The following is a 16,981-nucleotide window of genomic DNA, read 5'->3' as shown; positions in this document are numbered from 1 at the left end:
TGGACTAGTTAACTGTAAGGTTGCAAGATTGAATCCCCGAGCTGACAAGGTAAAAATCTGTTGTTCTGCCCCTGAACAAGGCAGTTAACCCACCGCTCCTAGGCCATCATTGTAAATAAGAATTTGTTCTTAACTGACTTGCCTAGTTAAATAAAAGGTGTAAAAATGGTTTTTAAAAATCGGCGTCCAAACACACCGATTGTTATGAAAACTTGAAATCGGCCCCAATTTAATCGGCCATTCCGATTAATTGGTCGACCTCTAATATAGACTTGATTTTTTTCTTATTGTGTTATTGACTGTACGCTTGTTTATTCCATGTGTAACTCTATTGTTTGTATCGCACTGCTTTGCTTTATCTTGGCCAGGTCACAGTTGTAAATGAGAACTTGTTCTCAACTAGCCTACCTGGTTGAATAAAGGTGAAATAAATAAACTGCTTTGTTAGGCTACACATTTGTGCCACCCTTAAGCACTGGTGCCAAAAATAACAGCATAATGCTGGAAGTGGAAGGGATGCTTACCATGCTTGCGACGCCTCAGTTGGCCAACATGTTTCTCATCCCAGTTGCTGTTATCAAATCAAATGTAATTGGTCACATACACGTGTTTTGCAAATGTTATTGCGGGTGTAGCGAAATGCCTGTACTTCTAGTTTCCGACAGTGCAGCATTTAACCATGGGCTGTCTTTTTTTTGGACCCCAAGGCAGTTCAGTCAAATGGACATAGTCAAATATTCCTAAACTTAAAAAAACAAGGAGTGGGCCTCCCAGGTGGCGCAGTGGTCTAGGGCACTGCATCGCTAGCTGTAAATAAGACAAGGTTGATAAACCCAGACAGCCAGTAACGACTAAGCAATTGAAGATGTTGCACATGCTGCAAAGTTTATATTTCAATGACATTGCATCAGTCCATTTAGTTAACAAAGAAGTTGCAGGACACTAATGAAATTTGACTGTTAAAACATTACTGTATGAATGTAGCTAACGTCACTGGCATGAAGTTACCCTCTATCGGGATAGATGTGTGTCACAACTGTGTTGAAAAGAATAGCAAGGGTATAACAAATTCACACTAATTTCTATTACCGTTGTTAATGGAAAACGAGAATGGAAACTCATCAGGGCTTTGACTTCAGAAACAAAACTTGAATTGAAGTGTCTGATTGAGTTCAGAGTCTGATTGCGTTCAGTAGCCACGCCTACTAGTATTATGAATATACAACATACTCTGTGAAAGACCAATGATACTAATCGTTCAATTTATCCCGTTTCGGTTTGCTGTATAGGCTGTCAATCATACCCATCAGCCAATTACAAGTTGGGAGCAGGTTTGTGTATTCGATCACAAAAGGTACGAAACCCCCCCATCTCACCACGCACTCACAAGCAATCGGGACACTAAACAGCACATCATGAACAAGATCTGAAGGTGGAAATCATTAACCCTCCTCTTGAACCTCATTGATTTGAACCACACTAACAAGAACACAAGATTTTTACACAATATACATAAAAAGTCATTTAATAAGATAACAGACCTTGGTCAGTAGTAGTGTTACTTATTGTAATTTATTAATTTTACACAACCATAACAAACTGTCAACTGTAAAAAAGGATCTGGCATCTATTCCCTCTCAAAAATAGTTTTATTTAGCATGTCAGATTTGGTCAATAGCTCACAAAATAAAATGAATTATTGTTTTCTTACGTCTAGTATACAACCCATTCTTACCAACCCATGACTTTGGAAATTAAATGCACAAACGCTGCGGTCTCTAACCATCTGTTCAATCAGTATGGCAGCTACAATAAAATAGTGCGTGGTCACGAGAGCAGTGTGAATACTGTTTAACAAGGGTGCACTTTTATAAAGGGGTCATTTTGATGGCTTTGAGAGGGGGTACTTCCGTTTCAAGAACTGTTTCCAGCCAGCAAGGATTAAATTGCCTGAAAAAAAGTAACATAGGTAGATAGATATATTGTGGTGCAATCAGTTCAATGACATAGATGGATGTGATAAAGGTCAATGTGATTCACTCTTGATTAGAATTATTTAATCCAGGACAAAACCTATGTAACAGTTTCCCAAACTTGGTCCTCGGGACCCCAAGGGGTGCACGTTTTGGTTTTTGCCCTAGCACTACACAGCTGATTCAAAAAATAAACGAATCATCCAACTTTGGTAATTTGAGTCAGCTGTGTAGTATCAGGGCAAAAACCAAAACGTTCAGAGTTTGGACAACACTGACCTATGGCAAATCAACAGGATCCAGCTCACTGACTTTGTATAGTAGGAAACATACCACTTCCCACTCTATAGATTATTTTAGAATGTTGTAAATCAAAATCGTTATAGCCATAATAATTGTCATCGAAATAGTATTTAGTAACAAACTAAACCTTCTATTTGGTTCATTCCGAGAGTATCCATTACCTCTCTATACTGGCTAAAGCTGGTATTCAACACACTTCCAGTGTGTTGCTTATAAACTAACACTAACATAATTACCAGTGATGTATACAGAACATCTCAATATTATTTCAAGAGAACCCCCCCCCCCCAAAAGTGAGCGTGTTACCCCCACCCTTACCCAGCCTGGTCTCAGACTAACATAGTAAATGTATATCCGGGACACTCAAATTAGTATGTTACGTTTGGTATGGTTACTTAAGACAAAAACTAAAGTAAGGTGGATGGGTGGGCATATAACATGAATGTCTAGCAACCCAAAGGTTGCTACTTTAAATCTCATCATAGACAATTTCAGCAACTTCTGAACAACTTACTACTTTTTAGCATCTTAACCTACCTCCTAAACTCTAACCCCTAGCCTAGCTAACATTAGACGCCTAGCTAGAATTTGTAACATACCATACATTTTGCTAATTCGGAACATATTGTACGGGTGATGGAAATCCACAAATGAACACATACCATACAACTATGTCATATCATACTGAGGCGGCAGGTCGCCTAGTGGTTAGAGCGTTGGACTAGTAACCAAAAGGTTCAAGATCGAATCCCCTTGCCGACAAGGTAAAAATCTGTCGTTCTGCCCCTGAACAAGGCAGTTAACCCACTGTTCCTAGGCCGTCATTGAAAATAAGAATTTGTTATTAACTGACTTGCCTAGTTAAATAATACATGTAAATAAAAATATATATAAAAAAAAATAAAATCAGTGTCTCGATTGACATACAGAATAACAGAAAATGCTCAGACTACGTATGCTTCACTGCCTCTTTCCACTTCTAGGGTTACAGGCTAAATGCTCTCATCTGCACAACTCTGAATTATCTATTCTCCCTCTCCTTATTTAGAATGACAGTCTTAGTTTTTAGGCCATCACCCTTGCAAAACAGGAATGACACACCCAGAAGCATACTCTGAACCCAACAATACAAAGTATGATTTGGTAACAAAGAACGAAGGTATAAAAACCAATAAGATTATTTTTGCCAGGTTTAACTACCGTGTTATTACCTATTGTTTGCCAACATCGATATGTATTAATGTGCAGGACTAGATTTGCGGAGATACATTATTCCCATCTTCAAATTTACTGGGCAGATAATAATCTTGTCTTCAGCATACCATGAGTGAGTCTATAGCTAGATAGGAACTACTACTACTACAGGCACATTTGAGGAACCTCCAATCTCCCTTGTATTGGATATTAAATTATAGATCAACTATATACCCACAGGTAAGGCCTTAGTTAGCATCCTCAATCTATTTAGCCAGTAGTAGTGGTAGGCGTGGTAGAGTCCGACCGCTAATTGTAGAGGCCCTCCTCTTGACCGCAGAGACAAATTTTGTATTTTTTGTTTGTCATGATGCGGAGAGAAAATGTTACTGTTTTAAAGCTAGTTTCCTGCAATTCCACACATTTTATCATCAGGCTGAGAGAAAATTAAGTTTAAGCAATTCTTTTTGGAAAGAGTGTGGCAGTCCCATTCCTTTCATAATTTTTGCTTTATTGAAGAGAGTACAATGTGAAAGACAGGGTGAGTCAAAGGATAGTGGGCAGGTTTCAAACCCACGCCAACTCTGGCATATACGTGTGTCGCTGACAGAAAATTTGCAGTTTTAAAGCAAATTTTCTGAAATTCTACCCATTTTGCCATGGCTTACGACATGTTCTTATGCTATTGGAGTGACTTCAAATCTAATTCCATGAAATGTTTTGAATTTTAGATTTTCCCTTTCTATGTTAGTTATTTTGGTGGTTGTTCTTAAATGATCTTATTTAAAATATATAGCCCCATTATGTCTTTTCTAGTTTAGTTTTTGTTTACACTGAAAACGTTTTACCAGCCCAAAAATGTTTCATCATATTTTTTGGAGTGGTGAGCCACCGCTGCTAAATGAATATAGGAGAAACACTGTCCTGTGAGTGCAATTAGCTCAATATTAGGAGTTGAGAAATAAAGTTCACATCATTAGAAATAAGGTATTATCCTCATATTGTATGTCTAATTAAAAAAAAAATGTAATCTTGTTGCTCACAATATTGAATAAAACATTGAAATAAAATGTGTTTTTATATATTTCCATGAACATCCTGCAGTACCCCTGTATTACTAGGATCACATTCTGTAATGTTTGTCTGTCTACAATGGCAGCAGCAAATTCTTTAAAGATGCAATATACAGAAATCACTGACAATTTCCTGGTTGCTAAAATTAAAATACTTTGCCTAATTTCAGTTTGTGACAAAACAAGCAAATGTAGAGAATCATTGTACCATCTTAATTGTGAAATATCTTTCCAATAACCAAAAATATAGTATTTTCAGCTGTTTGAAGCTGGTGTACAAAAACAAAACTTAAGAACATTAAGCATAGAAATAGGGCACATTGAATGATCTGTTCTATGAGAATGACAGCTCTATAACTAACATTTCTATGTAAATTTGCTCAGGTCACCGAAGTTACACATTGCAGCTTTAAGTGGCATAAGACACATTAACAAAGTGAAAGTGAATAACTTGTGCCTTCCAGCAAATCTGTTTTCATTTGATGGAAGAACATTTGTGAATGTTTGAGGGTTGTATAAAGAGTCCAATCAGAACGCAAGCTTAAATGATTTCTTAATATCCCTCAATAAGACATGCATAGAGTAAACAGACTAGTAATGGAGATATTTGATCGGTACGGTTTTGTTAAATGGCAGTGCTAAATTACTTTTTCCCCCACTCAAATTAGGCACCAAGATCTCATTTGTTAAGCCCTTTTGAAAATATTGGACAAATAAGGCACTTGCAGTCCTAACCAGCTCAAACAGGTATAAACTGTATTAACTGTTAACTAATGAAGAAAATACCCCCCAGGGTTTTCAACAAAACAGACGACTGCTGTCTGTTTACAGGTACAAGTGTCTCACATAGGGGACAGGGGCTTCAGTCCTGCAGGAGAAAGTTGTACTTCCCAAAGTCAAACTCGTCTGGCATGATGAGCATGTCTTCACGGGCCTTGGCCAGCTTCCGCCGCAGGAATTCCCGCCTCTCCTGCCATTCCACCAGCTCCTCAGCACTGTGGGCGTAGTCACAGCTCACCCCCTCGAGACAGCCACTCTCCAGCCTGTCAATCACATTGATCTATATTATACATATGTCAATCATTGTGCACCGATAAAATTTGATAGGAACAAATAGGACAGGGGTTTGGTAAGTGAACCCTGCCATATCCCAGTTGTTTTCTGTGTGTATATACAGAGCATCTCTTGATGGGTAATGAGAAAGGAACTACAGTATTGAGACCCAGTACTGTGATTCTGGGAGAGTGTTACCTGGGACAAAGGGCGAGGCGGAGTCCGGGGAAGCGGTATGTCCAGGTGAGGCTCTCGTCCTCTCCCTCGCAGCTGAATACACGGTCCTTGTGTTTCTCTGAGGAGATGTGCTGCTGCCACTGGCGCTCACTGTTACTATGCCTCCCACACAGACGACAGTGGAAGCCGCTCTAGAATACACGCGCACAGTAGAACTGTCTTCATAGTGTTTATGAATGCGTAACGTACTGACAGACATACGCATACATTGCATGAAGATGCACGCACACACACTATCAAAATGTAGTCCTTCTTGATAATGGTAGATAGCTTTTACAAATGAGAAAGGTGAATGTATTGTTTGCGTTCTACATCCATCAAACAGGTTTTGTGAGTAAGTGTATTCACTCACCATTGGCTCGGCATAGTCGGTTGGCATGACAATTTGCTTCTCCTCTGTGTGTTGGGTGATCAGGGTGTCATCCGCCGGACGGTTTTGATTTGTAAGCCACATGTCGTACATCTGCTGCATATCCTTCACTTCAGGAACAGGTTCAAAGAGGAACTTAAGTAACAATACTAATCCATATACATTGATGTACGCTGACTTGGTGAGCAAGTGCATCGGAGATGTCGTACCCACTGTGACTATTAAAAGTTTTCCTTAATAGAAACCATGGACTGATGGCAGCAGTAGCACAAAACTGAAAGCGCGAAACACCGCTTTTAATCATGGCAAGGCGACTGGAAACATGACCGAATACAAACAGTGCAGCTATTCCCTCAGCAAGACAATCAAACAAGCAAAGCATCAGTATAGAGGCAAAATAGAGTCGCAATTAACGGCTCAGACACGAGACATATGTGGCAGGTTCTACAGTCAATCATGGATTACAAAAAGAAAACCAGCCCCGTCGTGAACATTGGCGTCTTGCTCCCAGACAAATTAAACAACTTTTTGCTCCCTTTGAGGACAATAAAGTGCCACTGACACGGCCCGCTACCAAAGCCTGTGGGCTCTGCTTTTCCGTGGCCAACGTGAGTAAGACATTTTAAACGTGTTAACCCTCGCAAGGCTGCCGGCCCAGGCGGCATCCCACAGAGCATGCGCAGACCAGGATGCTGGTGTGTTTACGGACATATTCTATCAATCCCTATCCCAGTCTGCTGTACCCACATGCTTCAAGATGGCCACCATTGTTCCCAAGAAAGCGAAGGTAACTGAACTAAATGACTATCGCCCCATTGCACTCACTTCTGTAATCACCCTACCTGATACCCTAGACCCACTCCAATTTGCTTACCACCCCAATAGGTCCACTGACGATGCAATCGCCATCACACTGCCCTATCCCATCTGGACAAGAGGAATACCAATGTAATAATGCTGTTCATTGACTACAGCTCAGCATTTAACACCATAGTACCCTTCAAACTCGCCATTAAGCATGAGATCCTGGGTCTCGACCCCGCCCTGTTCAACTGGGTCCTGGACTTTGACGGGCCGCCCCCAGGTCGTGAAGGTAGAAAACAACATCTCCACCCCGCTGATCCTCAAAACTGTGCCCCACAAGGGTGCGTTCTCAGCCCTCCCCTGTTCATCCATGACTGCGTGGCCATGCACGCTTCCAACTCAATCATCAAGTTTGTGGACGACACTACAGTGGTAGGCTTGATTACCAACAACAATGAGACAGCCTACAGGGAGGAAGTGAGGGCCCTCGGAGTGTGGTGTCAGGAAAATAACCTCTCACTCAACGTCAACAAAACAACAGATGATTGTGGACTACAGGAAACAGCAGATGGAGCACCCCCCCCCCATCCACATCGACGGGACAGTAGTGGAGAAGGTGGAAAGTTAAGTTCCTCGGCGTACACATCACGGACAAACTGAAATGGTCCACCCACATATAGCGTAAGGACGAAAGCGCAACAGCGCCTCTTCAACCTCAGGAGGCTGAAGAAATTTGGCTTGTCACCTAAAACACTCAAACTTTTACAGATGCACAATCAGAGCATCCTGTCGGACTGTATCACCACCTGGTACATAAACTGCTCCGCCCACAACCGCACGGCTCTCCAGAGTGTAGTGAGGTCTGCACAATGCATCACCGGGGGAAAACTACCTGCCCTCCAGGACACCTACAGCACCCGATGTCACCGGAAGGCCAAAAAGATCATCAAGGACAACAACCACCCGAGCCACTGCCTGTTCACCCCGCTATCATCCAGAAGGCGAGGTCAGTACAGGTGCATCAAAGCTGGAACCGAGAGACTGAAAAACAGCTTCTATCTCAAGGCCATCAGACTGTTAAACAGACATTACAAACAGAGGCTGCTGCCAACATACAGACTCAAATCTCTGGCCACTTTAATAAATGGACTTAATAAAAGGTGTCACTTTAATAATGTTTATATCCTACATTACCCATCTCATATGTATATACTATACCATATACTGCATCTTGCCTATGCCACACAGCCATCGCTCATCCATACATTTATATGTACACATTCTTATTCATCCCTTTACATTTGTGTGTAAGGTAGTTGTGAATTTGTTAGATTACTTGTTAGATATTACTGCATTGTCGGAACTAGAAGCACAAGCATTTCACTACACTCGCATTAACATCTGCTAACCATGTGTATGTGACCAATACAATTTGATTTAATGTGTGCTGATGGGGATAATAGGCATCTGAACCAATCCCTCTCATAGATCAACGTAAACAAAAGCGATAATGTGGATCAAAAGGTTTAATGGATAACGAAAATATAGTGTAAACTTACAGCCATTGTTCTTCATATAAGTCCATACTTGCTTCTCCTCTTCACTGTGGGCAAAGGCACAGTTCCCAATGTAGTGGCACTTCTTCTGCTTCACCACATGAGCACATATCTGAGGGGGACACGTTATGCCGTTACACACAGACTGCGAGGATGTTTGTGGAAACAAGTTTGCACAGTGTCAATGATTAAGTATTAAATTCAACACAAACATAATAGTTCATTGTAAGTTAAATAGACACAATGATAATATGCTTGGTTGAGTCTATCAAAAATCATTTCTAGCAGATCGTGCATGAGGAGTAGCAGGGGGCAGCACACACGTCATACTGCTGGGGGTAGGTCTTGGCAAAAGGCAACGTCCGCACCATCACCCACTTCTTTCCCTCGAAGAACTTCACCAACAACACCCGACGCTCCTTTGTCCAACTACAGGGAGAGAGATGTAAGAGTTATGGTAGACTTTCCAGAAAGATACTATCCTAAATTACATAGGGCTTTGCTGTAAACGCTCCATACAACGTGGTTTGTGTCCCCGAGATGAACAGTCTCTATTGTTATTCAAAAAACCAAACACAGATATCTCAGACTACACATCTAATATACATTGGACATTTGATATACAATAGTGAATAACAGTGGTCAGTCATATAGAATTGTTGCATACTACAGTGAAGCACTGGCCTCCATCTGGCTAGGGATGCTAGGTAGGGTGCAGCCTCACCTGTGCCTGGCCTTGGCTGCACAGTACTTAAGCGCTTTGTCCGGCTCGCTGACCAGCCCGTCCCTCCAGCACTGACCACAAACAAACTTCCTCTTCAGGTTCAAGCTATAGCCTCCTCCACCACTTGAGGATGAAGATGGTGGTGGCATGTACACCGGCTATAGTCAATGAGTCAAAAACAGAGAGGACAAAAACAGAGGCAAAAGGTAGAGAGAATCAGACAAACTACACAAGAGCCGTTGCCTCACCATATTATGAGATGTAGCATAGCAGGGATATTATACCTTGGGTTTGTGCGTGTTCTGCTCCTGTTTATGCCAGTGTCGCTTGGATTCCTGAACAATTTCTTCATGAGTGATGCCTATAGTACAGGAACATACACAGAAAAGTGATGCCTAGTCGAGCCTAGGCATCACTTTTTACAGACAGTATTTATGAACCGTGTTTATCAACTGTGACAAAATTGAATGGCAGTGTCTACTGACACCTACTGGACTTTGTTGAAATTTTCCTGACTTTTAGTATAGAAACTAACATTTACAAATAAAGATATTTTTAAATGTTTTCACATTTATTAGACAGGAATAAGTATGTCTCTCTGTGTCTGAGACCAAGTACAATGTTCATGAGTGTGTGTGCATCAATCTGACTGTACCAGAGTCTTGCTGCAGCCTCCAGCACTTGAGCTCTATGACAGAGTGGGCAAAGGAGCAGCTGTCCTCTCGCTGGCAGCCGTAGCGCCGGGCATGGCGGCACACGTCCAACTGGCACTGGGTATACAGCGGGCGGATCTTAGTGTAGTGCACGCTGCTGGACCTCACCGCATGCACCAGGCACCTGCAGGGCAGAGGGGGGGAAGAGTGAGGGTTTGTGTGTGTGTGTGTGTGTGTGTGTGTGTGGGGACCAAACACGACTCACTTGTTTTTGTCGAATGGGTGTCGGGCGCAGGGGTTGGAGCAGGTGGACGGCACCTCCTTACTGTGCTTACTGATGATCCTGGGCTTACTGTCATAGCACTCCTGAGGAGAGAGAAAGGGGGGAAGAGAACGAGGGGGAAAGTTGAGGTAAACAGAGACAAGAAGTAGGGGGGAGCATGAGTAAGGTTGTTTTAGAGGTCTGCGTAGGACAGATTTTTTCCATCCCATTTTTATTGCACCTCATCTCACGGTGGTTGAGCGCCTCCACTTCTTTCCATTATCAGCATGTATTTATACACACTGTGGTAAGCTACAGTCTAATCATATTTAAGTTAACGGCCACGTGATTCTCCGCCCATGTAGGCAGCCTACTCTATTTCAATGAGACCACACATACTCGGCACACTTGAACTCTCACTCCCAACTAGGAGAGGAGAGGTAGGCTACTGAAGTTGAAGCAGAGCGTGAATAATGCAAAACATGTGCTTTTAAGCATACAAAGCAGAAAGACAACCTTTTCCAAATAATCTGCGGGACAAGAAAAAATATTTTCATCCCAAAGTCGTCTGTCTGACTGCACGCTCCCTGTCAGGACTCGCAGCCCTCTACCATGTTTCACTGGTCAAGCTTGGACATATGGAGGCGGGTCTGTGTAAGGGCACAAGTGTGTGTGTGTGTGTGTCCTACCTCACAGAGGTACATGAACATGCCATTGTGGAGCTGCAGAAGGCATTTGATGCTGAGTGTGGGCCTGTCATTGTTGGGGCTCTGTGAGTCAAACAGCAGCTCTCTGTTCAGGGCTCCCTTCCTCTCCAGGGTCCACACATCTACTTCCTCCTGGCAGTAGGCAAACGTACAGCCCGCCCTGTACTTACACTTCTGAGTCTCCAGCACCTCTGCACAGAGGGAAGGAACTTAGATTACTACATTTACAAACAGACCAACGCTAACCTTTAGGACCTTTTTCCCACAGATTAAAACTGGGTTATTCGTCCTATGACACACACACACATTCTCTTCATCTAAACAGAGCCTCTTTCCCACACCAGTGACTGTTATTTTCCGTACCCTTGCAGAGCATAAACGCCCCAGTAAAATTGTGTGTGGGGCGGGGTCGCACCCTGTTCCAGACAGGGTGCTCTGCAGCCCTGATCCTACACAGAAGAATGTCCCGCTTACAACGGTGGGCCAATTCTGCCTGGTGCTGGTAGTCCAGGACCCCTGGACCTGAGAGACAGAGAAAGGGAGGGAGGAGCGAGTGATATTTGGGTAAAGGGGTAAATAGAGGGAGAGAGACAGAGAGAGAAAGGGGAGTTAAGGGGGGACATAGAATGATAACAATAGAGAAGTGAACCTCAGTGCTATGATGGCCTTGAAACTGTCAGTCTTATTAGTTAGAAGTAGGGCGCCTCCCGAGTGACGCAGCGGTCTAAGGCACTGCATCGCAGTGCTAGAGGCTTCACTACAGACCTGGGTTCGATCCCAGGCTGTGTTGCAGTCGGCCGCAACCGGGAGACCCATGAGGCGGCGCATAATTGTCACAGCATTGTCTGGGTTAGGAGAGGGTTTGGCCAGCCAGGATGTCCTTGTCCCATTGCGCTCTAGCGACTAGTGGCGGGCCGGGCGCAAGCACGCTGACTTCGGTCGCCAGCTGTACAGCGTTTCCTCCGACACATTGGTGCGGCTGGATTCCGGGTTAAGCGAACAGTGTGTCAAAAAGCAGGGTCGTGTTTGGGAGGACGCGTTTGGGAGGACGCATGGCTCTCGACCTTCACCTCTCGAGTCCGTACGGGAGTTGCATCGATGGGACAAGACTAACTACCAATTGGGGAGAAAAAGTAGACTACAAAAAAACAAAACAAAAAAAGTAGTAAGTACTAAACTGGGGGAAGGACACTGTCTGAGAGCAAGTTATTCATGACCACTACTGTACCGATCCAGCTGTAGCACGTGGCACAGGCCTGCATGAAGTCATGGGTGGCTGCTAGGGGGTTCTTGATAAGCTGAGAGAGCTTGGAGGAGACCTGGCCATTCTTTACCACCTACATCACCATGGTAATAGAAATTCATTTAAGTTAATATGTCAAGGCAAAACTAGCATGACACTGTAAAAGGTGAACTCCATCTACAAAGTTGTATGTGACCTAAATGTTGCATAATGAATGTTTTAATTTAAATGTACACAATGTACAGGAGGGAGTCCAGCAAATCCTGCTGACAGAAATAAATGGCTTACTGTGCGTTTGGACTTCTTGGGCGAACATGTTGCAGAGAGAACATTGTGGGAGATTCTTGCACCTTAAGATAGCGTGAGAACAAAAAACAATAAATTATAACATCTACATTAGATTCACAACTTTCTTGGTGTTAAACATTAAAAGAAAAATGAACCATGTAGACATTGCTATAAGTTAACAAGACTTTACCGCCCTCAATCGACTCACCAGGCAGGTTGAACTTAGAGAGGGAGTCCAGCCCCCCTCCCCCCACCACCACTGGTTTGGCTGCTATTGCATCCCCAAGTGGGTAGAAACTGTCCAGGGCATCTAAGGCATCAAGTGAATAGAGTGCTGTTGTGGGAGCTGGGGCATCCCCACCACCAAGGTCTGAAAGGGTGTCCAGGTTGTTTAAAGTATCTAGAGAGTCTAGTGCATCAAGGCCATCTAAAGAGTTCAGCACACCTAGGGCATCCTCCCCACCCATGCCTGGGAAGGTGTCCAGAGAGTTGAGCTGGCTGATGGCTGAGTTGAAGAAGGCTGGGGGGAGCCGGGGCGAGGGTGCGGGCAGGCCTGAGGGAAACGGGAGCTGGATGGGGACACAAGCTGAGCTGGGGAGGATGATGGGAAAGGCACGTTGAGGGGGAATCTGAATGAGAACGAGAGGGAGAATGAGAAGTTGCATTGACAGATTCAGGGAAGCTATATCTGAATATTACGTCAACCAGTAGACAAACTCACACAGTCCAGCAGGCTGTCTAGATCATCTCCCATCAGCTCACTGTCACCCAGGTGCTCTGACTCAGGCACAGAGAAGGGCAACCCCCGAGGGCCTTGGACAGGGCTACCCAGAAGGTTGGAGTAGACCAGAGGACCAGAGGGAGAGGATTCATCACTAACTGGGATAGTGGCAGATAGAGGCTTGCAGGAGAAAACAACTGAAAGACAGGGTGAGGGAACAGGTGAGTTTAATTTTCTAGAAGAAATCTTCTTTGATAGTCCTTACATTACAATGTGATAGGTAATTCAACATTTCTGGTCAGGAGAATTACTACCTGATGAAATGTCACTTAAGGAATCCAGACCACTGCCATACATCTTGAGGTGAAAAGAGAAAGACAACAGCTGTGACAATAAATCAACAGGTAAACCAAAGTACATTCCAAATCTCAACCAGTTTAAGTGGCAAGTTTTTGGGCAGCCCGACTAAATTCACATAGATCTATAACCACATATCTATCATTCTACTTGAAAGCAAGTCTAAAAAGCGATAGATATTTTCTATGTGCTCTATTTGTCTGCTTCCTGTTCTTATGTTTTGTTTTTGCGTCTTTTACTTTCGGTTTTGTACACCAGCTTCAAACAGCTGAAAAAAATATTTCTGGTTATGGAAAATATATTTCAGAGCGGTGTAGATGGTACAATGATTCTCTAAACAATACTAGCTTATAATTACGCAAACTGTTATTTTTAGCAACCAGGAAATGGCAGAGCGATTTCTGCATAGTGCAACCTTAAAAGTGTAATGGTGAAAGTTGTTGTACTTGCCTCTCCTGCAAAAGGAACTGTGTTCCCATTACTTTGCTCAGATGTGGCCGACTCCTGCAAAGGAAACAAATACTAACTCCATAAAGACGCAACCTAAAGAAAATGTCAAATTTAATGACTTCAATTGTTATGAATCCAAATTGAGATTTAATCCAGGGCAGATTTGGTCAGAGAATGGCAGATTGAGAACAATTGAATCCAAGCCACTTATCATGGAAGGTAAGTTGCCATGCTGTTTAAATCTAGACCTTCTGCTTTGGAAACGGATTCTCACCTGTGTGCTAACGTAGGCCTTGCGTATCTTCAGGCCCAGTTTGTTAGCTAGCTCCTGTGCCAACTCATACACATGTTTGTCCTATGAAGAGTACAATACTTTTTAAAAAAAAATTATTATTGACATTTAAATAAGCTTTTTATTAAATTAATTTCACAAACACTTATTCTGAGCTACATGATACTTCAAAAGTACGGTGTGAGGTCTCCCCCCTCGTCACATCTTCTCACATTCTTTTGAAAAACATCAAAAGGTATTCGAAGGAAAGAAAGAAATGTGGAAACAAATCCACTTGTATGAAATTAAAATCTCCTTCTCCACTAGCAGATCATCATGAGGAATCCCAAATGACATATGTCAAGTGGTAAAAAGAAACGTTGCTAGTTGTGCTAGACTTTTTATAGATAAAAACAATATTCTACTTAACCTTTTAAAGGTGTGCATGCTTTTCTAGTCCAATAAAACAGCCTCTGATGTGAAGGGGTAATTCATAATGTTACTCACATTAGGCGTAGTGAGCAGGCAGCCCGTGCTGCAGTTGTAGGCCTCTCTGAAGCGGCCCAGCTCCCGCAGGCATAGAGCCTTCCTGTAGAGTGCCCTGCAACTGTCTTTGCACAGCGCCAGCGCACTGTCACAGTCCTGCACACCCTGCTCATACTCCCCCTGAGAGAGATGGAGAGAAAGAGATGACAGGTAACGTGTGGGTTCTGCCACAGAGTGAAAGACTAAGGCCAATCAGTGGTTAATACAGGCTAATGAGAATGGGGTAATGATAGATGATACAGGCTCTGTAACTTCAAGGGGATGTTGAGGAAGTGTGGCATGATGGCAAAAGTTCAATGAGGCTGAAACATGTTGCACATGATGCAATGAAACAATGTGATGCAACAACACAAAATACTGAAATAGAGAAAGTGCCTTGGGTATTCACCGTTGGTTCAATATTTGCCCACTACAGCACATTTGCTTACAACACAATTGCTATTAAATATTCGATTTAAGAGATGACTTCATACCTTTTGTATACAGAATCGTGAACCTCATTCAATCATCCATATTGTGGATCAAAGATGCATAATCCTGGTGACACACCACTCTGACTCACCATGCTGTGGTATGCTGCTGCCCTGTTGAAATACAGACTCTCCAGCAGGGCTGAGGGAATTTCTAGAGACTCAGCCTGGGCATAGTGGGCCACGTTAACACCCTCACTGAAGTCCTTTATGGCCTGCTGCCACTCACCCTCCCTGAACATTGCATTTCCCTCATCCAGCAGGTCACACACCAACTGGGTCAGAAACCCCTGGAGGGACATACAGGGAAGAGGAGAGGAATATGGCATGGGAGTGAGATAAAGACAGTACACAGGAAAAGCCATAAAGGACATGGATGTGTCTAATCAGTATTATGGCTGTTTTTGGTACTTTTTTCCCATGGACCAAATGTGAAATGGAGAAAATCGCTGCAAAGGGCAAGCTGCATGACTGTGAGCACACAACATGTTCTTGGAACAGTATAGGGAGTGTAGACATGCCTAGACTAAGGTCAAGAGAAAAGACAGTCATCGCATTCATTAATCCCTACCTTATAGCCTTCAGGCTTTGGATAAGGCAAAGAAGACCTAAGACACAGAGGAAAAGATAACCTATCAATACAAGTGAACTAGTGCCGTATGGTCGTTTGTGGGTATAGGATGAATAACATGTAAGAGAGCAACTGGCTACAATTTAGTTGAAAACTTGTGGGAATTGCAGGTGAAATGTTTATTTCTCACTGTATGAATCCCAGGGCGTTCTGAATGCCCTCCTGGCGCTTTTGACGGTCCATGTCCATCTCTGCACACTGTAAAAAGAGAAAGGCCCATATCAACATAATTTTGACGTCTACAATCGAATTAACGTTACCTAGCCAGTATAAATAAACTAGGTTCAAGAGCTCGTGCGAAGTATACAGCAACGAGAAAACAATACTTGGTCAGTTTAGCCAAACATTTGTTTTGTTTAGCTAACGTTAGCTAGATAAATAGTTAACCATGCCTCAAGTTTTCATGCTAGCTAGCTAACGTTAGCTGGGCACTATTCGAGGAAGTTACGACCCACCTGGTGATAAAACACATAAATCGACGTTTACTGCTATGGACAGAGGAAAATCTCAGCACAAAGAATTTAGAGCTGTACAGCTACCAGCCATCCAGTGCAAGGGTATTTTTGCATGGACAGTTTACATGTGAGTTTCACTTCCAATTCCTCAGCTGAACAGTGAACTCCCTCCCTCCCTAGTTTATTTTTGAGTTGCTTGGCTGCCACAAGGTCCTAGTGAGATTATTTCAAGGGTAGGGTGAGGTGTGCTGTGCTGTGAATAAAATGTTTCATGTTTAGACATGTCATAATGAAGTAATCAATTATACGCGAAATAGAAAAATGTGCATTTGTATTTTATTTGAGAAATTAATCTAGCTAGGATAGCTTTCACTTTTTTTATTTTATTATCTTTGTAGTTCTGGCGCAAAGGCCAGCAGATGGGGATATTGAGTAGTATCATCTCATTTTACCTCTTGAAGCAAGACATTTTTATTATTTCTAGGTCAACACCAACAAAGATCTTATCACATACACATGGTTAGCAGATGTTAATGCAAGTGTAGGGAAATGCTTGTGCTTCTAGTTCTGACAGTGCAGTAATATCTAACAAGTAATCTTACAAATTCACAACGACTACCTTACACACAAATGTAAAGGG

General features: G+C 42.9%; 1 protein-coding gene across 1 annotated transcript; it reads right to left on the bottom strand.

Moving 5' to 3' along the window:
- Positions 1 to 1,553: 1,553 nt before the first annotated feature.
- Positions 1,554 to 16,556, bottom strand: LOC110538373 (zinc finger CCCH domain-containing protein 7B). Its single transcript, XM_021625147.3, has 23 exons — positions 16,342 to 16,556; positions 16,017 to 16,084; positions 15,827 to 15,863; positions 15,348 to 15,545; positions 14,747 to 14,905; positions 14,243 to 14,323; positions 13,969 to 14,022; positions 13,476 to 13,518; positions 13,162 to 13,358; positions 12,649 to 13,069; positions 12,441 to 12,502; positions 12,138 to 12,246; positions 11,273 to 11,431; positions 10,892 to 11,100; positions 10,206 to 10,306; positions 9,943 to 10,124; positions 9,572 to 9,648; positions 9,288 to 9,445; positions 8,887 to 8,992; positions 8,567 to 8,675; positions 6,186 to 6,313; positions 5,795 to 5,964; positions 1,554 to 5,586 (listed from the first exon to the last, which is right to left on the bottom strand). Exons 2-23 carry the CDS (start codon positions 16,073 to 16,075, stop codon positions 5,406 to 5,408), a joined length of 3,000 nt encoding a protein of 999 aa, XP_021480822.3. The 5' UTR covers positions 16,076 to 16,084; positions 16,342 to 16,556; the 3' UTR covers positions 1,554 to 5,405.
- Positions 16,557 to 16,981: the final 425 nt, after the last annotated feature.

This window comes from Oncorhynchus mykiss, chromosome 12, assembly GCF_057628025.1.
Source record: "Oncorhynchus mykiss isolate SJ-2025 chromosome 12, ASM5762802v1, whole genome shotgun sequence".
NCBI classification, from domain to species: domain Eukaryota; kingdom Metazoa; phylum Chordata; class Actinopteri; order Salmoniformes; family Salmonidae; genus Oncorhynchus; species Oncorhynchus mykiss.
The sequence above is the reverse complement of the archived record's forward strand: the minus strand, read 5'-3'. Positions and strand labels throughout refer to the sequence as shown.